Here is a 24,768-nt window from a genome sequence, read left to right as displayed (position 1 = left end):
TTTTTAAAACATCATCAGTAAGGAAATCAACCAATAATGCCATCTGTGTTCCATTTTAGCGGACAGTGGCTTCGTGACAACAGTGTCCAGCATCCTCCCTTCCCAGGAAAGTGCTATGGTCACCAATCACAGCCCAAAGCATTCTGGGAAGAAACTGACCAATCAGGTTGTGCATCAAGCATGGAAGGAGTGTTATCTGAACCAACTGCAGCACAGGTGATTTTCCAGAGTGGCTGCTGGTTGAATGGGGCACAGAGCCAATCAAAGCACTATTTATCTCTTGGCATCTGCTATGGGATTGTTGTCATTGTGCCGTCACACACATGATGTTCTAATGGTTCCCTTTGTGCCCACAGATGCAGTGTGCCCAGTGCTGTGACGCCAAATAATGAGGCGTCAAATGGGGCGACCACCTGGGACTTCACTGACCCAGGGGAGAGGGCACCCTGCACCTGCTCCAGGTTGGCATAAGAGTTGGCATGAGGGGATAGTGCCCCAACTGTTTAGCACTGCCACATGGCACCACCTAACTAGACATCAGCACTTTATTTAAGTCCATTACGTTTCACTGAACGTGGCGTCTTTGTAATGTGATGTGAACAAGTTCTCACGAGCTGATAGACATGGATATACGGCGAGAAAGGTTCTGTATGATTAAATATTTCATTTTTAGAACGTTAGACCTAATTGTCCAGTTACTTTTAGTGTTGATTCATGCAGACAGTTCTTTTGGTCGGAGTTTCATTTCAGAGATTTATTTGGCTTTCTAGTTGCGTGCACCAGCCATATATTGCAGTCACTGTGCACAGCTTAATAAATGCTTCAAAATGTCCACACAAACTGCGCAACAATTCAGTCTCATGTCTTGGAGGTCAAAAAATGCATGTTAATGCAAAAACACCTTGCTGTTTTCACTACAACATGAATGTGTATCACTCAAAGTGTGTTTACTTCTTCTTTTGCCCTTGTCTCGGAACTCACCTGAATCTGCATTGCATTGCTAGTTTTGCTCTTTGACATGTACACGGTACTCATTGCATTTACAGTGTTGACGACAATTTCTTGTTCTACACCATTTAATCCATATTTCAGTATGTGTAACCTCACAGCCTGTGTAGACAAGCAACCATTTAGTTAGTGAACAGTGGAACAACACTGAATGTTCCACTGCTGATAGAACTAGTTGTTTTTTGTTAAATGCAGTAGTATCAAATCCACCCCTGAAAATATTTTGTCTTTAGAATTTTATATGGAGGTATTAGACATATTTTGTGGTTAGTCTGCTTTATATGGATTCACACTCAACAACACAACCAAATACGTTTCTGAAATGGAACTTTGACATAAACCATGATGACTTAAAAGTAAATGAGAAAAGAGGTCTAATATGCTAAAACATTGTGAAATATCAGAACATAATTCTCACCTGCCGTATCTTCCTGTTGGCCTGTATGTTGAAGAATATAATCCTCACCTGCCATGTCTTCCTGTTGGCCTGTATGTTGAAGAATATAATCCTCACCTGCCATGTCATCCTGTTGGCCTGTATGTTGAAGAATATAATCCTCACCTGCCATGTCATCCTGTTTGTCTTTTTAAAGGGTAAAGCTGCAGCAAAAACAGCAGCAGATGAACACCTCTGCCAACCCTCCGCCCGGCGCCAACACCACCCCCACCTCTGGCCCAGCCCTCCCCCCTCCCTCTTTGCCTAAGCACAAGGCCACTGACAAGTCGGAGAAACCCGACAAACAGCCCAAGAGGGTTGCCGCCATGACCCCCTTCCACCACCGTCGATCTGTGGGCCAGGAGGCCTGCCTGGAACAAGACTCAACTGGAGGTTCCCAGCTCGGCCTAGTCACCCTGGACCCTCCCCTAGATCCCATGCCCAGCTGCAAGTACCGAAAGCCCCTCTCAGCAGGAAGGAAAGCCCAAGAGTCCCTGCTCCATTCCCCCATCTCCCCATTACCACCCACGCTCAGCCCTCATCCACGGGTGGGTCAGGACCCTGAGGTACTGGCCCCCTGTCCAGATGGGGCATCAGGGATGGGGGTGATGGAGCACAGTGAGACGGCTCTCTATGCAGCCCCTCTGGGGCCCAGGGAGAGGGAGGCAGGGGCCGGCTGGTGGAGGGGCTTTAGGACTCCCAGGACTGACAAGGCTGAGTTCAGGCCCCCAGAGCTTCCCAGTGACAGAGTGGAAATAAAGACAGAGACACAGGCCACTGAGGGAGCTGCACTGAAGAGGTGAGAGAAAGAGTACGTCCTTCAATGGCCTGAACACAAACATACTCCCTGCGCTCTTCTCATTTCTCTCCTCTCTCCGCAGACTATTCATGCAGACACAGAAGCGCTTCAAAATCTCGGAGGAGTACATCCAGACACTGGGTCTCCTGGAGCAGCCTGGCGGGGAGGACCTGGGAGACCCTGGGGACGACCCCTACGACTTCAAGGAGGGCGACATCGAGTACAGCTTCCCCACCTCCAAGAGACTGAAGGGCCCGGGCCGGGATCCCGGCAAGAGAGGCCCCAAGGTGATGAAGGGGATTTTTGCAGCTCTGCTTGAGTTGATGATGCCGGTTATTGCTTTCAATTCTAACGACATTGTTAGAAGCTAGAATGCCATTCTTCCTAACTGGTGCATGTGACCAATAAACTAAATGTTCTCTCTCTGTTCCAGGGAGAGGAGGTCACCAATGGTGTGCTGCCTGATGGAAAAGACGCCATGTCCATCTTCAGCTCCGCTCCCAAAGCAGGTGAGGAGTTGATTGTTGAGTTCATATACATATTCTATATTTTAAGTCAATAGCTCCTCCTACACACCAAGCATGGGGTTCGTTCTGAGCGCTGAAGTCCTTGTTTATGCGTTTCTAGATGATGACTCAGCCCAGGACGACGCTGCATCCAAAGCCCAAAACCCTCCTCTAACCAGGGAAACTGATCTGGTGGTCCTCATCTCAGACCTGGAGAACATATTCGATGAGGATGATGAGGAACTTGGGGTGAGACATATTTCAACATTTCACTAGATGTCTAAAATGTGCTCCATTTCAATTCCTGCTTTGCGCAGCAATGAAATACAACTTACATCTCTGTTGCATAATAATTTGTAGACTGCTTGCCCCAACCAGCACACAGCCAGGGTTCCGGTATCAGGTGAAGATCGAAGAGAAGGGAGAGTGGCTGTGCCCTATCCTTCAAGTGAGTCCATCTTTACACCTACATGTTTAAACGTTTGTTTGTTGTTCCATGAATGCTAGCCTAGCTTAGTTTAACATCGCTGTGAAATGTGGGGGAAATAATGTTTCATCATCACGGCCTCTCTTTTTCATATCTCACCCTCCCGACTTCTCTTCACCTCGACGTCTATCCCTCTCCCCGTCTCTTTCTGTTCCTCCCTCCTCCCATTATCTCCTCCCCCACCTCCCTCTCTCTCCATTCAGCAGTAGCAGACCTCCAGCGAATGTTCCCCACACCCCCTTCTCTGGAGCAGCACCCAGCCTTCTCCCCCATCATGACGTATCGTGACACCCCCAGCCAGGAGCCCCCAGCCCCATCAGGGGGCTCTGACCACCTCCTGGGCCCCCTGTCCTCCACCCAGCTCCAGGAGTACCGGATGGAGGTAGAGGAGGGCATGGCCAGTCCTAAACCTGAGGACGTCAAGGTGAGGCATCACAGAAGCAATGACAATGGCATGAGATGTAATGTGTTATGTGCAGCTAACATGCACATTATTATACGGTTATACAGCGGACAGTTAACACCCACCATATTTAAAATACTGTATCTAAAGTAAATAATTGCCTGACGTATGATAAGGGACATTATGTAATCTATTGATGTGGCCAAGTAAGTTGATATGGTTGGTGGTAATATGTTTAGTGATCGTAGCAATAGGGCACAGCGCAGCCTAGCAGCATTAATGAAACTTGTCCGATGTTGCTGTAGCGTGTATTTACCTGCTAGGCTGGACTGATAGAGGACTTCCTGGTATGTGGAACTGAATGCCTGAAGGCTCCTCGCCTCACGACCCACAGTGCCTGTTTAAACCTGTGATTGCGCTGAGTTGTAATTGTCTCTCCGGGACGCACTGTGATACCGTGGGAACACATTGCAATGAGCTCTCGTTCCCCGCCCCCTCTGCAGGACTTCTCATTTGTGTACCGTGTCCCCTCCGTCCAGCCACAGATGGGCTGCTCTATGTTTGCTCCGCTGCGGACCCTCCCCAGCCAGTGTCTGCCCCCCCTCAAGGTGCCTGACCAGTGTTACTACCGGCCCTCCTGGGCCCTGCTGCCCAAGATGGAGCACTACTCCTCCCTGCCGCCCTCCCATCACGCCCCCTTCATGAGAGAAGGATATGTGTAAGTACTGTCCCGGGCCAGGTTTAATTACTGTCGGTCTGTATGGTATGGTGTGTCTCGAAAACGCCAGTCGAAAAGGTTTGGGAAATGAGCCTTTTCTCATTCTTTTTTTCTGTGTCCTTCAGCAACGTCCCGAGTGTTGGGGACCAGGAGTATGCCCAGATGAGCGCCAGTGCCCCGTCCATGGGCACCACCGGCGGCATCCTCCCTTCCCCCTCCCCCGCCACCCCCCGCTTCTCCGTCCCCACCCCTCGTACCCCCCGCACGCCCAGGGGCTTGGGCACAGCCAGCGGGCAGGGCTCGGTGAAACAGGAGGGCACCGGGACGGAGCTGAGCTCCCCTGCCTCCACGCCCTCCACCAGTCTGCCTATGAGCTCCGTGGCTGAGCCCCATGCGTCGGGCCCGGCCTTGCCCGAGGCCCACAGCCTGTACTCCACCCTGCTCCTCTCCGACTCCGTCCTGAACATTTTCAAGGACCGCAACTTTGACAGCTGCTGCATCTGCGCCTGCAACATGAATGTGAAGGGCGCCGACGTGGGCGTGTACATACCCGACTCCACGCTGGAGGACCAGTACCGCTGCATGTGCGGCTTCAGCGCCATCGTCAACCGCCGCCTGGCGCACGGCACGGGTCTCTTCCTGGAGGACGAGCTGGACATCTTCGGGAGGGGCTCCGAGGTGGGCCGGGCGGCCGAGAGGAGGCTGGCTCTGTGCCGCAGGGACCCGCCCATGGGAGACCCTCGGGCCAAGCGCCCCCAGGATTCCTCCCCCGCGCCCTCCTCCGTCATGGTGCTCCTCCAAGAGCAGTGCTCTCAGCCCATCTCGTCCCTTGCTTCGCTGCACCTCCCTCCTGCCTGCTCCTGCCACGGGCGCCAGGGGGCCCTGCTCCAGAACTGGATGTCTGATAAGCAGTGGGCAGACGGCAGTGACGCTTGTGAGGAGTGTTACAACGCTCTGGTCCAGGGCCAGCAGTACGTGGACAACCCTGCCGGTGGGAAAGTAGATCTGGCAGTTGTGAGGAGAAATGCTCTACATCCCTGGCCTCACAGCAACGGTAAGAAGTGCTCCGGCAGAGATGCCAAGTGGTACTAATTGGAAGATGATAAGGATAACAGTGGTGATGACAGTAGGGATGACAGTAAGAATGACAGTGAGGATGACAGTAAGAATGACAGTGAGGATGACAGTAAGAATGACAGTGAGGATGACAGTAAGAATGACAGTGGTGATGGCGATAAGGATAACAGTAAGAATGACAGTGGGATGACAGTAAGAATGACGACAGTAAGAATGACAGTGGTGATGGAGGTAAGGATAACAGTGGTGATGACAATAGGGATGACAGTAGGGATGACAATTGGGATGACAGTGAGAATGACAGTAAGAATGAAAGTAGGGATGACAGTAAGTATGACAGTGGGGATGACAGTGAGAATGACAGTTGGGATGACAGTGGTGTAGACAGCAGGGATGACAGTAAGAATGACAGTGGGGATGACAGTGAGAATGACAGTTGGGATGACAGTTGGGATGACAGTAGGGATGACAGTGGTGTAGACAACAGGGATGACAGTGAGAATGACAGTGGGGATGACAGTGAGAATGACAATTGGGATGACAGTAGGGATGACAGTGGTGTAGACAGCAGGGATGACAGTAAGAATGACAGTGGTGACGACAGTAGGGAATACACACCTTGTTGTGATAGCTAACGGAAAAGTTTAAGAACCGATTTTTCTTATAATAAAAAGCAAACTAGAGCAATCTCACTCAAAATTCAAATCTGCGTGTCTCTGCTTGTTACAGCCTGTTGAATTTTTTATAATGTAATGTTAATATGTGTGTGTCTCCTGTCCCCCCAGTGCTGGACATCAGCATGCTGTCGTCCCAGGATGTGGTTCGTATGCTGCTGTCCCTGCAGCCCTTCCTCCAGGACGCCATCCAGAAGAAACGTACGGGCCGGACCTGGGAGAACATCCAGCATGTCCAGGGTCCGCTCACATGGCAACAATTTCACAAGATGGCAGGCAGAGGCTCCTATGGTAATCCAACAAGGACACTCTTCCTTTGACTCTTCCTCTCTCCCTTCAGTTTAGGAGTAGACAGTATAGCTGGTCCAGTCAACCATCCCATAATGAAGGTGTTTCTTTTCTCCAGGGTCTGAGGAGTCGCCAGAGCCCCTGCCCATTCCCACCTTGCTGCTGGGTTACTACGACTACTACGACCGTAACTTCCTGGCCCTGTCTCCCCTGGCTCTGCCATTCTGGGAGAAGCTGTTGTTGGAACCGTATGGAGGACAGAGGGATGTGGCCTTCCTGGTGCTCTGCCCGAACTCTGACCCCCTGCTGGCCGGGGCACAAGTCTTCTTCCAGGAGCTCAGTGCGGTTTACGAGGTAGGTCCTGTCAGATCCTCTCTGTCTACGAGGTTGGTCCTGTCAGATCTTCCTGTCTGAATATACAGAAAAAATTACACTGTGACCTATAGCCCATGAACCCTCCCTGTGTATGTGACTGGGAACCCTTGACCCCTAAAAGTGTTTGTCCAATAGCCCATAACCTTCACCTGTGTCCATTTTCAGACATGTCGGTTGGGCAAACACAGGCCGCTGGCGAAGGTCTCCAGAGACGGCCTGGTGCGTGTAGGGGCAGTGGACGCAGAGACAGAAGAAGAGACGGAAAAGGAGAGACAGGAGGAAAAGGAGAAGGAGAGGCAAGAGGAGAAGGAGAAGGAGAGGCAAGAGGAGGAGCAGGTGGACCAGTGGTTCACAGGACCATGGGCTGGACAGCAGCATAGCCAGAACCTCACCAAACTGAAACTCTTCGCCCGGGTTTGCAGGAAGCAGCTAGGTAAGACTTGATGATTGACATTTTTCCTGATGAATAGACATCGCTCCAAGTGGGACTTCATTGGTTCTGTCTATTAACCCTCCCCTTTTCCATGTTCGTGTGATAAGAATCCACCTCTCCAGAGGTATTTCTCTAAACCGTTTTTCCACCAACCGCTTCCTTCCATTTCAAATGTCACTCATCTCCTCTGCGTTATCCTCCATCCAGGTCCACAGTTGTCTGCCCTGTCCGTGGACAGCAGTCTGTTGCTACCCCATAAACCTCAAGCTCCCGCAGCTCCTACGCCCTCCTCTGCTCAGCACGCCACCTCCTCCAGCCAGCCCCCCTCTGGCCCTGGGGCCTTGGTTGAGGGACAGCCATCCGCCCCCCAGGCGGCACCCAGCTCAGGAAGCACCCCCACGTCAGCAGCCCCGGGCCAGACAGGTCCAGCAGAGGCCAAGGGTACCCCGAACGCCACACCCCCACCACCAGCACCACCCAGTCAGCCAGCTGAGACCCCTGAGAGGTGACCTCCTATATTCTTACTGTATATTATTATAGTATTACTATGTTAGGATTCACTGATCTGACATTCCTCATGTAACCTACTGTCTTTCCAGTGTGGCGGAGCGGGAGCGAATCGGCATCCCCACGTTGGCCGACTCAGCCGATAGCCACGCCCATCCGCCGGCCATCGTCATCTACGTGGTGGACCCCTTCTTGTGTTCGGGCCGAGTGAGGGACGGGGAAGGAGGAGAGGAGGAGGAGGGAGAGGAGGTGGAGACGGGCAGTGTGTGGTTACTAGGGTTACTGCGTTGCTACACGGAGATGCTGCAGACACTGCCGGAGAGCATGAGGCCGGCGCTGGTCTTACAGGTAGGACCGGACCGCTCTGCACAGCCGCCGACAGCCGCCACACACTTACCTCTGTACGGTGGAATGTTGAAGCCCCACACACGTACAAATCCACTTTTACACACTTAAACACCATGGTCAGAGTACCCGTTATGTTTTATAAAACAAGGCATGTCCATAGGTCGTCATTTCAGTCAGTGTGATATACTATAGGAAGTGGAAGTTGTATTCAGCCAGGGTGTATTCACCAGTACATACATGCTTGGAGAACAGCACATTCTCAGGCATTGTATCCTCTTCTGAGTTGTGATTGACTGCTACCTTTTCGCTGTAGGTCTTGGTCACAGTGGACGGCAAAACAAACTCTGACAAAAGCTTTCAATACTGTCAATTGGTGTTACCTTCACGGCTGCAGTGTTAAAGTAAACCCTAGAAGCTGTTATGTGTGAAACGATATTGGAACTGGCTCGCCTCGATCCGTCAATCATGCCACACTCACAGTTGCTTTGGTCACCTGTTGATGTGGAAAGCTGTGGCCACGTGACTCACTGTCAGTTGGAGCCATCTCCTGTGTAGCTCATGAATTGGCCATGGTGGATAGATAGCTAGCCCAAATAATAACAGACAGAAATAATAAACAGCTATCTGAGTGTGCTTCTCCAAATACCACAGCGTCCGTTCATCCACTGTCCTCTAGGTGGTGCCCTGTCAGTACCTGCTCCAGCCAGCCAGCGGTGAGAGCCCTCTGTACCTGCAGCACCTGCGCTCTCTGGCCTTCTCAGCCTACTCCCAGTGCAGACGCCTCTTACCCACACAGACACACATCAAGTCCCTGACCGGCTTCGGCCCGGCCTCCACCCTGGAGTCTGTGCTGAAGAGCCCAGAGGTAAGGCTTGCACAAAGGCACGCTTGATGACACGCAGGCCCTTTTAAACCCACACAGAGTCACACTTCCTGACCTGCACACACTTCGGTGGCCTGTCAGTTCATCTAGACTCTTGGGTTTTTAGCCCGTAAATATTTGCTTTGTTCCCTCCCCAGCATCCCAGCCCACTACAGGGCTACAGTCCTCCCTACATCCTGGGCCCAACCCGTGCCAAGCAGCCAGAGCCAGGGGATGTCTGGCCAGAGATCCCTGCTAGGTACAACGTGCTGTTTGTGGGGTACTGCCTCTCCCATGACCAGCGCTGGATTCTGGCCACCTGCACGGACCAACAGGGAGAACTACTGGAGACCTGCATCATCAACATTGACGTGCCCATCAGGTACAGACAGACAGACGGGAAGACAGACAGGCGGGGAGACAGGGAGACAGACAGACAGGGAGACTGACAGACAGACAGACGGGGAGACTGACAGACAGACAGACGGGAAGACAGACAGGCGGGGAGACAGGGAGACTGACAGACAGACAGGCGGGGAGACAGACAGACGGGGAGACACACAGGGCCTGGGGGAGGATATCTGTGGAGATGGGTTGAGGACACTGTGATAATGTTAGCTAATGTCAAAGATGCTCTGGGCTTAGTTGATATTTCATTTTCATAGAATGATAGGCCATGTTATTTGTCGTAAAGTAATACACTAATATGTTATTTTATCATCAGTCTGTTCATACATTTTGACAGAGACCAGTCAATCAAGATATATTTTGAATTAATTTAAGATGTCAAACGATTGGTTCCCCCTTCCCCTCAGAGCGCGACGGCCCAAGGTCTCACCCAGGAAGATGGGGTTGCAGAAGTTATGGGACTGGTGTGTGGGCATCATCCAGATGACCTCACTGCCATGGAGGATTGTGATTGGTCGGCTTGGCAGATTAGGACACGGGGAACTGAAAGGTGAGTTATTGGGGTACCAAAGGACTAACTCTATGTCAGTATCCATGCTGAGTAGACATATGCATGGCTGACTATAATGATTGTTAAAATAATAACATGAGCTGGACCTTTTTAGAGCTCTATATTGTTATTATATTAATGTAGCTGTAGTTTTTCAGAGCTTTACATTTCCCCCCTCAATATCTCAAGTTGATCAACAGGTAATACACTAGCAATACACTGTAAAAACAACTATATTGATCTAGATCTCCCCCTCTCCTCCTGCCCCCGTCTCCTCTCCCCACTCCCCCTCTTCCCCTCTCTCCTCCTTCCCCCGTCTCCTCCTCCTTCTCTTCCTGTCTTTTCTCACCCCCTCTCACCTCCTGTCCCTCCTCTTCCCCTCTGCCACCTCCCTCCTCTCCCTCCAGACTGGAGTGTCCTCCTGGGCGAATACTCCCTCCACTCCATCAGTCGCCAGCTGAAGGAGGCGTGTCGTATGTGTGGCATCTCCTCTGGCGACTCCCCCTCCATCCTCAGCGCCTGCCTAGTTGCCATGGAGCCCCAGGGTTCCATTGTGGTGATGCCAGGTTAGCAGCAGCCCAAGCGCCAAGGAGCTCCCAGATCCAGCACCGCACATTAAATACATGTTGCAGAGGCCGACTGTGGTTGCAGACACAGCGTGATGTTGTGGCCCGGGGGAGAGCGGGAAATAATGTGTCCAGCCCCACAGTGACCACAGAGACACAGTCTTAATAAAGGTGGCAAAAGTAATGGCCGGAGGCTTAACCCTGAGTGGCACATAGGACTAGACATCTTAGTGCACTCAGGGAGCACGTTGGGCTGCCACAGTCACTTCAGAGCCAGCAGTAATACAGGCTTAATGGAGCTGGTTGCACTGTGAGCCAAGGTCGGGTCGAGTGGATTGCACAGACACATTGACACACAAACTTTAGCGCACTCCGAGGCTTTCATTTTCAGCGAGACACAGGAACCTCTGTTGAGGTAGATCACTGGGCAACGCTGCAAATTCACAGTCGTCTGTTACTGTGTGTGTGTGTGTGTGTGTGTGTGTGTGCGTGTGTGTGCAGACGCAGTGACCATGGGTTCAGTGTTCGGTCGCAGCACGGCCCTCAACCTCCAGACGTCCCAGCTGAACACCCCTCAGGATGCTTCCTGTACCCACATCCTGGTGTTCCCCACCTCTGCCACCACCCAGCTGGCTGCCAGTTCCTACCCGCCTGAGGATAACGCCGGTAAGGGCCCCACGCTGTACCCCCCTGTCGGCTGCTTCTGCTCTCTGACGGTCGGGGATCAGTCAGGGTTATTGAATACAGCCGAGATGTTAAAAGGCGTAATGCACATCTAAAAGTCTGTAGTTGATCTGGAAACGGCCAGGTTTAATGCCTGTTAGGTGCTTGGTGCAGAACTCAGTGTCTTACAGTACCTGTTGGTGGATTAACGTGGAGTTCACACATTTACCCACAAGAGTGTGCAATTGTCTAAGGATTGTAAGCATGATCCCCTTGGATCTGTGAGGGCTGGGAGGGTTTCGGGAGAACTCGGTGTATGTACGGTTACTAGATAACTCTTCCCCTCTCCAGATGACATGTTCGACCTGCCTTTCCCCGACGAGCTGGAGAATGACATAGGACATGACATTCTCAACCTACACCCCTCCCCCAACACCTCCCCCGTGCCCTCCCCCGGATCCCCCTCCGGTATGGGGGGAAGCTCCCACTTCCAGCATAACAGGGTGAGTTCAGGAACCATTCCTAAGAACCATAATGTCCTTTAGCACCGCTCTGTCCCTGTTACGGTTAAGCACTATGGTCCATTCGTAACATAACAGTGTCTTTGTTATAGTTCTGAACACCAACATGTGTATAACATTTACAGTGTATAATAGGGTGGTCTGGTCTTAGGCAGACATGCTGTGTAATGTTCCCTCTTGCCCCCTGTGTTGTTCCAGAATCAGGGAGAGAGGCTTCTGTCCAGGGAGAACCCTCCGGAGGAGCTGAAGCAACAGCCTCTAGCCCTGGGATACTACGTCTCCACTGCCCAAGCCGACAGCCTGCCCCACTGGTTCTGGGCCTCCTGCCCTCAGGCTCAGAACCAGTGTCCACTTTTTCTCAAGGTAAGCAACTTATGCGGTTGTAGATTTGCGTGTGTGTGTGCGTGCGGAGGGGCTTTATTCCTTGGATTTAAGTTGTTTACGTGACCACGTGTCATCTCTAAACCAGCCAGAGTCTCAAAGCCAATTACAGGATTCCTAAATGTCGCTTTACCCACATATTGATGTCCCGGCTCTGACCACGTCCATGGGTTTCGGTGAGCAGTCGGACTGAAGCGTCAGTTCCTCGGCCGTCGGTTTCCATCAGATGGCTCAGTGGTCCCTTGCGTCCCGGGGGGTGGTGTTCAGACCCAGCCTCTTACTCATATGTAGCGTTTGGCCCAGGAATCGAGTCTTCTCTCACCTCAGACACCCTTGCTTCTCCCCCCAGGCATCTCTACACCACCACATCTCTATCGCCACATCCCAGTCTGACGAGCCCTGTCAGACGAGCTCAGACAAGACGACCAAGAGGACGCCTCACCCTCTGGACTCCAAGACCACCTCTGACGTGCTCAGGTTAGTAGGTCACCATTGTGTGCCGGGCAACTTCTGCTCCTTTAACCCTGACCTCTCCTCTTTCAGTCCAACACATACATCGTTGTTTGCGCTAACTTGTCCTCTGTGTAGTAGGACCTGATGGGCCCTAATTATTTTGTAGGCTGTAGAGGACATCTAGTGTGATGTTTGCTGACCTTGTGTTCTTCCCCAAACCCTGATATTCATGTGTTGTGTTCTGATGCAGGTTTGTGTTGGAGCAGTATAATGCCCTCTCATGGCTGACATGTAACCCTGCCACCCAGGATCGCCGTTCCTGCTTGCCTGTCCACCTGGCTGTGCTCACACAGATGTACAACGCAGTCCTCAACATGCTTTAGCAATGGGACTTAGTAACCGACAGCTAAGGAGACTGAGTACTGTCCAGTCCATGGGCCTCTGAGGAGACTAATTAATGTACAGTCCATGGGCCTCTGAAGAGACTGATTAATGTACAGTCCATGAGCCTCTGAGGAGACTGATTAATGTGCAGTCCATCGACCTCTGAGGAGACTGAGTACTCTACAGTCCATGGGCCTCTGAGGAGACTGAATTCTGTACAGTCCATGGGCCTCTGAAGAGACTGAGTACTGTACAGTCCATCGACCTCTGAGGAGACTGAGTACTGTACAGTCCATGGGCCTCTGAGGAGACTGAGTACTGTACAGTCCATGGGCCTCTGAGGAGACTGAGTACTGTACAGTCCATGGGCCTCTGAGGAGACTGAATACTATACAGTCCATGGGGCTCTGAGGAGACTGAATACTGCACAGTCCATGGGCCTCTGAGGAGACTGAATACTGTACAGTCCATGGGCCTCTGAGTAGACTGAGTACTGTACAGTCCTACAGGCCTCTATGGTCTTGTGTGCCTGCCTGTCTGCAGTGTCTCTGTTTGGACACCAGAATGCGCCAGATATGTATTTTTTTTCTGGATGGACAGAGGATGAGATGAATGGACCCCTTTTACACCTGATATTAACATGGGACCTGTGATTGAATCATGGGCATATTTCAGTTTTTTGCTGGGCAACATGGGGCCAGTGTAAGACGTCATATTGAGATGGTCCTTGGTTGGGAAAACAAACAAACGCCTATGTACAGTACAGAGACCTTTAAACATGAACACTATAGTCTGCTTAAGACCAGCCCAGTGCAATTCTTACCTTTAAAAACTGGTTCTTGTGAGATGCAGTGATGTGCCAACCCCCAATTTACTTTGAAAAGGCACATACAGCCTGGGAGAGAAGACGGAGTTATCCAACTATGCCCTTTTTATTGACATTATATGACATTTCAGTATTACACCTGTCATTATCAGATCAACATTGTTGTAAAGGATGTCTTTTCCGCCTGTTCCTTTGAGACTGAAGACACTGAAGCCATGGAGGAAACCTTTTAAAGGGACCCTATGTGACCTAGAGTATGGTCATGCATGAAGACTTGGACCATCCCCTTCACCAGCCATGACAGTGATATCCTGGGAGCAATTACATCCTCATGTAGGACGGGAACCTGGGAGTCATCCGGGCCCTGTATCTGCCCCACACTGCACAACCAGGGAACCAACTGACCACAGCAACTTCCTACCTTCAGTGACACTTTTACATGTTTGTAAGGAACTGTGCTTCTGAGTTTATTGGCTCGCAGTTTAGTAATTCATTTCGTACCAACATTCATAAGAGGGCAGAGAAGACAACAATTTCTTGTGAGGTCAAAGCATTTGATAATGGCACTTTTTCTTTACTTTTGGAAGTGACAATTGTATTGCTGTAGATACGAACACTGAATTCTATTTGACAGGTAAAGAACAGATGTTCTTGTTTATAATGTAAAACTGACATTTGCAAAGAATTGAGACTTATTTTTAATATTTAAAATTACATTTTGAAGACAAAAAATGATCAAGGCCTTTTCCAAATGAATATCAATTGCCTTGAGGTCGGATATGGACATTGCCATTTTAAAGCAAATTGTTACTAAAATTGTTAAAATAACATATTTATATATAGTATATCATGCATATAAATTCATATATATATATATATATATATTTATATATATATATACATATATGTGTATATAAATATATTACCTCTCTAAAGCAGCCACATGATGATGATGGTAGTGAGGTTTATATACCTTCTCTTTGAAGAGGCAAATACAGTGTAAATCCTTTATCAAAGACAATGCATTTTAGTTCTATACTTTTTTCTATTATTGAAATGTCATCTTTTTGCCTTTTTATTTAAAGAGTTTAAGTTAAGGAACTTAATGCTGCAGGAAAGATATATTTATAAATGGTCTCTCTTCTCCTGCTAAATAAACTTGAAATAGGCAATAGATTTCAATTATATGTATTTGAGCATTGCATGGGTGTTGTATATTTAACTAATATGCTTTATTTCAGTGGTGGTCCCAAATGATGTCAAGCAACCATCTCAAAACCTTTTTCTTGAGCTCCTCCACTCAAATGGCCCTGTTATTTGTACAATTCCTAGCATGTTTGTATATACACTTTTCAACCGTGTCTTTGGAATTTTTCAAAGCTGTACATTTCATGCTGTTTTAATTTACTTTAAGTGACTTCTATAAAGTATTTTTTTGCTGGGGGCTTTTTTTTAATATAAATCTATACATATGAAGTCTCATTTAAATACAGCCAAGGGTGTATTGCCAAGAATTGTACACTAAAGTACAAAAGAGGGCAAGTTTTCACATTTGTTACATCTGCCATCACTTTGAATATGAGACAGATCTATCTTAGGGAAGAGATCTGCAACTTTTACACTCTTTTTTTAGTAAATTATTAAAACTCTTGAAAAATGAATTATTTGTTTGTGTGTGTGTCCTTCTAAATACTATTATTTGAGACTGGAGTCCTTAATCTTTTGATGACTTGATATGTTTTGGGCCAGTGCCACAGTGACAAGCTGTGTAATTAGTCCCAGGCATTGATTCCATTGCCATGTTGTCACACTGACTCCTTGTAGTGTGGTTGGAATGGTGTGCAGATAGACAACCGTGTATCAACGGTTGTCTATCTGCCTTTTAGACAAGAGGATAGGAGACAGTCTTTTAGCACATTTCAATGCTTTCCTTCTGTTGTCAACACAAGTGAGTGAATTGGATCATCAAATCAGACTCCCTCCCACATCTGTCTGCCATATTGGAGACGTTTCGGGAGGCATCCTGAAAGCTTCTCTGTGCTGTTGTTACCATACGGACACTGCTCTCATACTTACACCATATTGTCAACCATTATCACTAATGGTTTTCAGGGTGACACCCTAATATTGCCAGTTTCTTTCCACAACAAGTTGTACATACTGTATCAGCATACACATATCGTATACAGCAATCACCCCCTTAGACGTTTCCAAATGTTACTGTGCTATAAGATGAAATCAATCAGGAGTTCTTGACACTGATTAACAAAAAAGTCCATCATTTCAAAGTGAAAACAAAATCTACAATGTTCTAAATCAATTACATATAAGAAACTGAAAATAATTAATTGCATAAGTATTCACCCCCTTAACTAAGAGAAGTTGTTCAACAAACTGCCTTTAGATGTCACGTAAATAGTTGAATGGAACACACCTCTATGCAGTCAAGGTGTTTCACATGATTTCTGGTTAAATACACTTGTCCCTGGGCCTCTTCAGTGGATGAAGAAATACAAATCTTCATATGCAATTCTTCAGATCCTTGAGTCTGAATGGCTCGCCGTTTTTGTAAAACAAAAACTTTGTCCTCTCTGAAAAACCCTGACCAGTTCACAGGGTCAGCACAAATGTACAAATGAATATAATGCACAATGTTTCACAACAACTTGAACAACTACGTGACAGCATGTGAATTAAATACAAAGTACCTCCATGACGCCCTGTTTTGCCTCACACGTACTGACTCATGACACGTGGAAACCAAAATGACTGCTCGGCTTAGAGTGTGATGGTTTCATATAATAAAATGATTGGCTCAGTTTATGCCAACTATGAGAATTACAATAAAATCCTTTTTATTCAATTTGTTTAATGAAATGAAATAACTACTAATTTTACTAGTATCCCTTCATTCACCTGGTTTACATTTTGCTAACAGTGAGTGTTATTTTTGGTGCAAGCCTATCGCCACACATCATCCTGAGAACACTATCCCAGTCGTTAGACATGGTGGTGGTGGAACGTTTCCCGGAGACGGAGGCAAATGCAGGGTCAAAGAAGGAGCTTTTTAATATGAACAAAAGGGAAAATAAAACTGAGTGCTGTGTACTACAGATACAAAACAGACTACACTGAAACATAGAACGCCACAATACAACACTGACGACATTCAACAATGACCGACAAGGACAGGGGGAACATGCCTGGACTACACTGAACAAAATTATAAACACTTTCGTTTTTGCCCCCATTCATCATGAGCTGAACACAAAGATATAAGACTTTCTCTATGTACACAAAAGGCATATTTCTCTCAAATATTGTTCACAAATCTGTCTAAATCTGTGTTAGTGAGCACTTCTCCTTTGCCAAGATAATCCATCCACCTCACAGGTGTGGCATATCAAGATGCAGATTAGACAGCATGATTATTGCACAGGTGTGCCTTAGGCTGGCCACAATAAAAGGCCAGCCTAAGTTGATTCAGAGCAGAGGTGTTTCAGAGCAGGAATACATAAGACGTATGAAAAACCTAGAAAAAGAAAGGCTAATGAACACTACTGGTAATACACATTTGTTTAACGTTATTACAAGAACATTTACATATTACGGCCCTAGAACAGGAGGTAGGCCATCTTCAAATAGCATTGGTTTTCGTTAGTGTTGCCAAAGCTAAAGGGACTGCGGTGCACGCAACACTTTTTTATGGTTGACCTAACAATAATCTAGCTAAGAAATGTCATATACTTTTTTAATGAATGCCTGTTTTTATTAATATTTTTTAAATGTACACATGGTACGCTGTCATCTGGAATGAAGTACCGAAACATGCGCAGGTAGCAAACATGAATTGGCTACCTGAAAAGTGTTAACTGGTTAACTGGCTAACGAAGGTAGATATGAATAAAACATAATTTCCTGGTGATCCTGGTTGATTTAAATGCTGTTTGGTGCCTTAACTTTTGTGTGCAAGTTGAGAATTTTGTGTGTGTGTGTGTTAGGTAGAGAGGATGTGTAGGAGAGGGAGTACGGTGTGTGGGAGGGTGAATTAGGTGACAAGCGTGACAAGTTATCTGAGAACAAAGTTGAATTGTGTCTGGTTATATGAAAACAAATCTACGTTCAAGTATATCTGTGAAAACAAATACAATCATGCCTGATAAGACCCTATAAGTCTGTAGCAGCCGAGAGACCCACATCCCATGCTATACATGTACAGTACATCCGTGTTGGACACTTCTCTTTCCTTACATTTTTGCTAGATTTCGCTCTGCACTGCGTCCATGCTTCAGGATTACCAGATGAAGTTGTTTGCAGGGCTTGAATTTGTGTGGTTGGCTGGTCTTCACTATTGACACCTTCTACTAATTACCTTATTTTCTGTCATTCCTGGGGTGCTGTCTTGGCTCTCGGGTAGGACATGGCTTCGGCGGTTGTTGCATGGCTTTGTCGTGTGTCCCAGAACCTGACTGACTTGTTTTATTGGACGGGTCCCTATCCCCCACCTCACTTTTCAGATATATGATCAAATATATTGGAATCAGTTAATCAAAGGAAGCAAGGAAAGGAGGAGCAGCTGTTTTCAAGAAAGAGTGGGATAGAGGGGAAGAGTCAGTCAGTGTTTCAGAGTGCAGGACTCAAGAGCACAAGTGCATGGAAATGGTGGCCTAATGACTCTCCTTCCAGCCCGTGTGGTCGCAGTCCATTCGAGAATCAGGGTCAAATGAAAGGGCCCACTCAACAAGAGGACCTGCATTTAAAAATGATGCCATCACATGGCTGTATGGCTGCAGATATGGAGAGAAGGAGAACGAGGTGGTCTGGTGAAAAGGCATTGGTAATTGAATAGCACAGCGCTGAAGAGTCCCTCCCAGCGTGGCGAGACGGTCTAATGGCCACTGCAAGGCCGCGTCGAAAGGATGTTGACTCTAATTGAGTTGTTGCGTTATCCACAGATGGGCTATTAGGCCATGCCTATTCACCTGCTATCTGCTTCACTGCCACTCGGCTACAGCCAAATGGCCTGAACCCTGGACAATGGAGCAGAGGAGCAGCTCTGACACTCTGGCTATTAGTGCAAATGCAATTAGCACTCAATGACATTTAATCCCCATTTGCAAACGAAATGACGGACAAGGTTCTCTAATGGTAGTTTATGAGGTCACTATAAAGGTTCAATAATGTTAACCCCCTCTATCACATCCCCCAACAAAATGTGGCAGATAGATTCTGTTTACCCTTTTTTCTGCAAGAAGAAACGGTAATACTTCATGTGTATAATCCCTTAGAGCCGAGGTAATCCAGTATTTTATGCAAAGGTCACACATATTTACTTTCTGGCAAATGTCTGGATGAATATAGCAACCCCTCACCATGTAAAGAATGCAATCTCAAGCTATTCAAAATGTTCAACTTGTTGGTTGAGCCAGTTAAAATACTCTCATAATTTCTCACAGTTATAATTTATCGCAGTTCTAATGCAATTATTTCTCACAGTTCTAATGCACTGCAATAATCATAAATAATAATAATCGCAAAAGGGTTTTCTAATTATCAGTTAGCCTTTTTTAGTCTGAAGAAGGCTAGCTTTATTGCTTCTTAAATCAGCACAACAGTTTTCAGCGGTGCAAACAATCGCAAAAGTGTTTTCTAATGATCAATTAGCCTTTTAAAATTATTAACTTGGATTAGCAAACAAAACGTGCCATTGGACCACAGGACATCACAGATATCATGCGTGGAGATTATATGAGTACATAACCTTTTTGTGCCATGACAATATTTTGCATGTTTCGAAGGACAAACGGATCAATAAATACATATGATCTGTGTCCGGAGTCTAGAAGCCAGCATCCCGGAGTCGCCTCTTCATTGTTGAAGTTGAGACTGGTGTTTTGCAAGTACTATTTAATGAAGCTGCCAGTTGAGGACCTGTGAGGCGTCTGTTTCTCAAACTAGACACTTTAATGTATTTGTCCTATTGCTCAGTTGTGCACTGGGGCCTCCCACTCCTCTTTCTATTCTGGTTATAGCCAATTTGTGCTGTTCTGTGAAGGGAGTAGTACACAGCGTTGTAGGAGATCTTCAGTTTCTTGGCAATCTCTCACATGGAATAGTCTTAATTCCTCAGAACAAGAAGAGTCTGACGGGTTTGAGAAGAAAGTTCTTTGTTTCTGGCCTTATTGAGCCTGTAATCGAACCCACAAACGATGATGTTTAAGGTACTCAACTAGTCTAAAGAACGCTAGTTTCCAGCGGTGCTAACAATTGCAAAAAGGTTTTCTAATGATCAATTAGTCTTTTAAAATGATAAACTTGGATTAGCAAACACAATGTGCCATTGGAACACAGGAGTGATGGTTGCTGATAATGGACCTCTGTATGCCGATGTAGATATTCCATTGAAAATCAGCCATTTCCAGCTACAATAGTCATTTACAAAATGAACAATGTCTGCAATGTATATCTGATCAATTTGATGTTATTTGAATGGACAAAAACTGTGCTGTTCTTTAAAAAACAAGGACATTTCGAAAAATGAACACAAACCTTTGAACAGTAGTGTATATATTTTTTTTAAATTAAAAACCTTACTACCCAAATAAATGTCCGTAGTTCGACTTTCAGGTGCCAAAGACTTTTGCACAGTACTGTACAGTTGTTCTCATAAGTTTGCATACCCTGGCAGAAATTGTGACATTTTGGCATTGATTTTGAAAATATGACTGATCATGCAAAAAACTGTCTTTTATTTAAGGATAGTGATCATATGAAGCCATTTATTATCACATTGTTGTCACATAGTTGTTTCAAGGAGCACAATACAATGATACTTGAACAATATTTAGCTGCATGGTCGAGGTGCCACAAAAAAGCCCAGTTACAATATGCCCAACAACACCTTAACACGCCTCACAGCTTCTGGCACACTGTGATTTGGAGTAATGAGACCAAAATAGAGCTTTATGGTAACAACCGTAAGCGCTATGTTTGGAGAGGGATCAACAAGACCTATAGTGAACAGAATACCATCCCCACTGTGAAGCATGGTGGTGGCTCACTGATGTTTTGGGGGTGTGTGAGCTCTAAAGGCACGGGAATCTTGTGAAAATGTATGGCAAGATGAATGCATGTTATCAGAAAATACTGGCAGGCAATTTGCATTCTTCTGCACGAAAGCTGTGCATGGGATGCTCTTGGACTTTCCAGCATGACAATGACCCCACAGTGGGTCCCACAATTTTCCTTTCAATGTCCTCCGAATGGCCTGAACATGATACCATGAAGTTTATCTTTCAGTGTATTTTGTGTATTTTGTGCCACTGGGCATCTTTTTCAAAACGTGGTATTGGTGCAATCTATTACACTGCTTTTTGGTATGAAATCATACATGTTAAACCACAAACCAGGGCCAAATATATAGCCCAGAGTTCACCAAAATCGCATGAGCTTTAGGGATGGCATGGGACAGCATGATTAGTGACTCTGCCCCTGAATGGCATTGGAGAGAAGATATCCCAACAGAGGGGAGCCTGGCAAAGGCAGCACAGATGGTGGGTAAATTCAGTGCCTTGCCATTGATAAATGTACATAAACCAATGATTGACAGTGTCCTAGACCTATAGATTTGATGTGGATAGCTGTTTTACCCCTTATATTGCGTTTACTACCATACTAACATATGGAATCGTTTTAAAGTGTATAGGGATAATTTGGCAATTTCTATTAGAGGTTTAGGACCTGATTAAGTTATTGCCTGGCATTTCAATAGCTTATTTGAGACAATGTTTCTAATACTATTCCCAGTTGTCCTGCATAGGAATGGTTGAAATTGGCTCAGCATTGTAAAAGTTTGGTGGGAAATAGGGCTGCACGATTTGGATAAAATATTGAATCGCGATTCTTTTGACAGATATTGCAATTCCAGTTATGATTTGCGATTTTCAAACATGGTTGTAAACAACGTAGATAATCTCACTTCAAAATAGAGATCATAGCCTACATAATGTGCTATTAAACGGAATTGAAGTCTATTTAAAGTTCAGTGTTTTCTATATTACCAATTTGAAGGTGCAGCCTGTGTCGAATCATTCGTTTAACTTCTCATTTACTGCAATGGCGTTTGCTATGTGTTTGTGCCTGACCCGTAGCTGGTTTGGCAACATTTCTCAACCCTTGAGGGTTTCTCCCATATTAAGTTTGTAGGCAACGACATTGAAGCCAAAACTTTTAATAACCATGCTGTTGTGTATGTGGGACAATATATTTTGGTGCCACTTGCTAACTTGACACAGATGTCTTCGCTAGCAGTTTCAGTGTTAACGCAAACTCACATTGAAAAACCATCAAGTATTTAAACTTAAAAATGTGTCCATTTTTAAAAATGTGTCCATAATCTACAAAATATCTTCAGTATCCGCAACAAAACAAAACAATTACGGACGCACGATGCACGCCCGTCGCCTCGCATGAAGCCTATATCATTCACCATTTTTGGAGCAGAAAATTGCGTAACTTGGCGATTTGGATATTGCACATTTCATTTAGATTAATAGTGCAGCCCTAGTGGGAAGTAATATCGAAGTAATGACTGGGTTGCTTTGCCTTGTTGCTCTAAAGCGACTAATTCGCAGTGGTAAGTCAGGCATCTTCGAGCTCAATTGTTGTCTGGTGAAATATGTTCTCCTGGCAGATGTATTCTGGCCAATTCCTTGATTGAGTTACATCAGGGCTACATCGACATACATTTGAGGTTTCTCTGTTCACCATGAACAAGCTCTCTGGTGGCTGCGGCAGTAGATGCTGTTTTGGTGTCGAAATAGAGCTGAAGGTGGTGATGCGTGGTGTGTGTTGCGTGGTGTTTTGTATACACTTCTGCATGTGTGTTTAGGGTCTCTGACATGTGGTGAACTTGGGATGAACCGGGCTCACTCCTCATTCCTCCTCTGCAAACACTTGTTGATGGTCTGTCTGTCAACCACATTGCCGGATGTCTGCAAGGGATCTGTCATGGCAACCCTCCACTAATCGATGTGGACAACGTGGTGGGTCCGATTTTACTCCTAGGGTCAAAGAGGGGTCAGGGGAGGGACCGAAGCTGTGTGCAAGGTCAGGGTCCATGGTCATAGCAGGACAGTTGGGCTGGGTTGTCTGGGTTCTGGTCTGGGGTTGTCTGGGTTCTGGACTGAGGTTGTCTGGGTTCTGGACTTGTTAATCTGGCTCCTGGACTGCTTTGTCTGGGTTCTGGCCTGAGGAGGTCTGGGTTCTGGCCTGAGGATGTCTGGGTTCTGGCCTGAGGAGGTCTTGGTTCTGGGCTGGGTAGTCTGGGTTCTGGCCTGGGGAGGTATGGATTCTGGCCTGGGGTAGTCTGGGATCTAGGCTGGGGTATTTCAGGTGTCTATGGTGTTTATAAGGTGACAGGTGCAGACTCTGATTCATCATCAGCCCAGACACACATACCCAGAGGCCCCGTGTCATGGTATACATGGCTAGACGGGTGCTCTGGTATCTGAGTCCCACCCCACCAGACACTCTGGACTTGACTGCTACACGACATCTGGAGGGAATTTTTACTTAGGGTCAAAGTAGTTTTCTTTTCTCTGCTTCACATTGTTTTAATATTTATTGCACAGACACGTTTTAGACGTTGCTGTTCAAAGGCAATGTTGTGGGTAGGTAACCCTAGAAGGTCCTCTTTGAATGGTCTGATAAGAAGATTGACAACCACTGTACTGGGTCACGTGGAGGGGCTGAGACAAGGGTGTCTGCTATGTAGCTGAAGTGTCCACTTCAAATCAGTAGCCGTGGTTGGGTTGTTTTTAGTATTCACAAGTCTCACTGTATCTTGTAGAAAAAATTTCCTAAATTTTCCTCACATATAGCTAAAAGGAACACCACTCAAAAATCGATAGTGAAACACCAGTTCTTTACTAAGAGAGGCAAGGTTCTCACATAATCTCTTTCTCTCTCAAATATTATTCAAATTCGGAGCTCCAGTCTTCCTGTCTGACACTTGCCTGCCAGGCCGACTGTGTTATCTTCCAGATGGCCATAAGGAGGTCTAGTTCCTTGCAAAGCGGAGAGCCATCAACAGATTTTGTTTACGGGGTCCCTGTTGAAGTGACAGAACATCTGACAACTCAGCAGCATGTTGAAACACATCTGATTTTGTCTGTGAGTATTTTCAAGCTCTGCTCAACATTTGCATGAATTGGTTTTGTTTCAGGGGCCTGAAAGGAGTGTGTAGCAGCTGAGCTGTAGTTTCCCTTCCTGTAAATGTTTCATTCACAGGGTATTATATCCTTCAGGCCAAACAAAAACTCCACTTAACACTTCAGCCAAAGTAAACAGAGGGAGATAAAAGCGCGGGGGACTTCAAAGCCCAGAGTATTAGCCTCTTCTGCGCCAACATCAAATAGGCTTCACGCAAAACAGTCTATCATTTCCTCTGGAAGTAAAATGAATCCCCCCTATGATAATTTGCCATGTGAAGACTTACCTGAGAGCGCTGAGGCAGCTAGGATGTTAACATTTCTGTTAAAGGGTGGAATTTGACACCAATCTGAGGGGAATTAATGGCTTGGATTGCAGATTTGGCAAAAGAGAGGGTTTCTGTTTTTTGATGTTTTTCAAAAGGTTAAGTAGGGAGGTAAGTGAAGAAAAAAAAATGTGAGGGAATACATCTGAATTGGATTAAACAGCCAAGCACAAATATTTGAAATACTGGATTTGATCTGACAGTCCTGGGTGAATGCTTGTGAGATGAATAAAGATAAAGAGCATGATGTTACAGTACAGTACACCATTTAATTTCCACATTTCTGCACATGTTTGGTGAACAGAATACCTGCTTTCTAGGTTAGGCCTTGTAAAAAAAAAATTATGACTTCATTTTGGTTGTAGACCAAGACTTATTTAAACTTACCATACCAATGGTTACTGTTGCATTGACAGTTGTACGTATTCATTCAGCACCCAAGACAAGTCTATATGTGATTATTGGGAAACAATCTACAGTGTAAATACTTTTGGTATCATTCTATTGGTACCTATGGTAGGAAATCTAAGTGAAGAAGTGAAGGACTGGATTTGACCT

General features: G+C 46.5%; 1 protein-coding gene across 6 annotated transcripts in view; it reads left to right on the top strand.

The window, feature by feature from the left end:
- The window catches only part of LOC105015080 (mediator complex subunit 13L), a 102,950-nt gene extending 88,426 nt beyond the window's left edge, over nt 1-14,524 (top strand). For 2 of the 6 annotated variants that reach the window (XM_013137103.4, XM_020053340.3), the window contains 24 exons: nt 60-216; nt 357-461; nt 1,602-2,243; nt 2,326-2,530; nt 2,677-2,752; nt 2,871-2,998; nt 3,110-3,197; nt 3,440-3,660; nt 4,143-4,357; nt 4,483-5,411; nt 6,220-6,399; nt 6,515-6,750; nt 6,937-7,204; nt 7,412-7,709; nt 7,804-8,059; nt 8,736-8,924; nt 9,080-9,303; nt 9,737-9,879; nt 10,287-10,445; nt 10,947-11,111; nt 11,460-11,611; nt 11,828-11,992; nt 12,360-12,487; nt 12,714-14,524. In XM_013137103.4, coding sequence (XP_012992557.2) covers nt 60-216; nt 357-461; nt 1,602-2,243; nt 2,326-2,530; nt 2,677-2,752; nt 2,871-2,998; nt 3,110-3,197; nt 3,440-3,660; nt 4,143-4,357; nt 4,483-5,411; nt 6,220-6,399; nt 6,515-6,750; nt 6,937-7,204; nt 7,412-7,709; nt 7,804-8,059; nt 8,736-8,924; nt 9,080-9,303; nt 9,737-9,879; nt 10,287-10,445; nt 10,947-11,111; nt 11,460-11,611; nt 11,828-11,992; nt 12,360-12,487; nt 12,714-12,846 — 5,462 coding nt within the window. In that variant the 3' untranslated portion in view covers nt 12,847-14,524. The remainder of the gene's footprint in view (nt 1-59; nt 217-356; nt 462-1,601; nt 2,244-2,325; nt 2,531-2,676; nt 2,753-2,870; nt 2,999-3,109; nt 3,198-3,439; nt 3,661-4,142; nt 4,358-4,482; nt 5,412-6,219; nt 6,400-6,514; nt 6,751-6,936; nt 7,205-7,411; nt 7,710-7,803; nt 8,060-8,735; nt 8,925-9,079; nt 9,304-9,736; nt 9,880-10,286; nt 10,446-10,946; nt 11,112-11,459; nt 11,612-11,827; nt 11,993-12,359; nt 12,488-12,713) is intronic. The other 4 variants (XM_013137106.4, XM_013137105.4, XM_013137104.4 and 1 more) reach the window with 4 other exon arrangements.
- The last annotated feature ends 10,244 nt before the right edge of the window (nt 14,525-24,768 follow it).

The sequence above is a fragment of the Esox lucius genome, chromosome 14 (assembly GCF_011004845.1).
Source record: "Esox lucius isolate fEsoLuc1 chromosome 14, fEsoLuc1.pri, whole genome shotgun sequence".
NCBI classification, from domain to species: domain Eukaryota; kingdom Metazoa; phylum Chordata; class Actinopteri; order Esociformes; family Esocidae; genus Esox; species Esox lucius.
The sequence above is the reverse complement of the archived record's forward strand: the minus strand, read 5'-3'. Positions and strand labels throughout refer to the sequence as shown.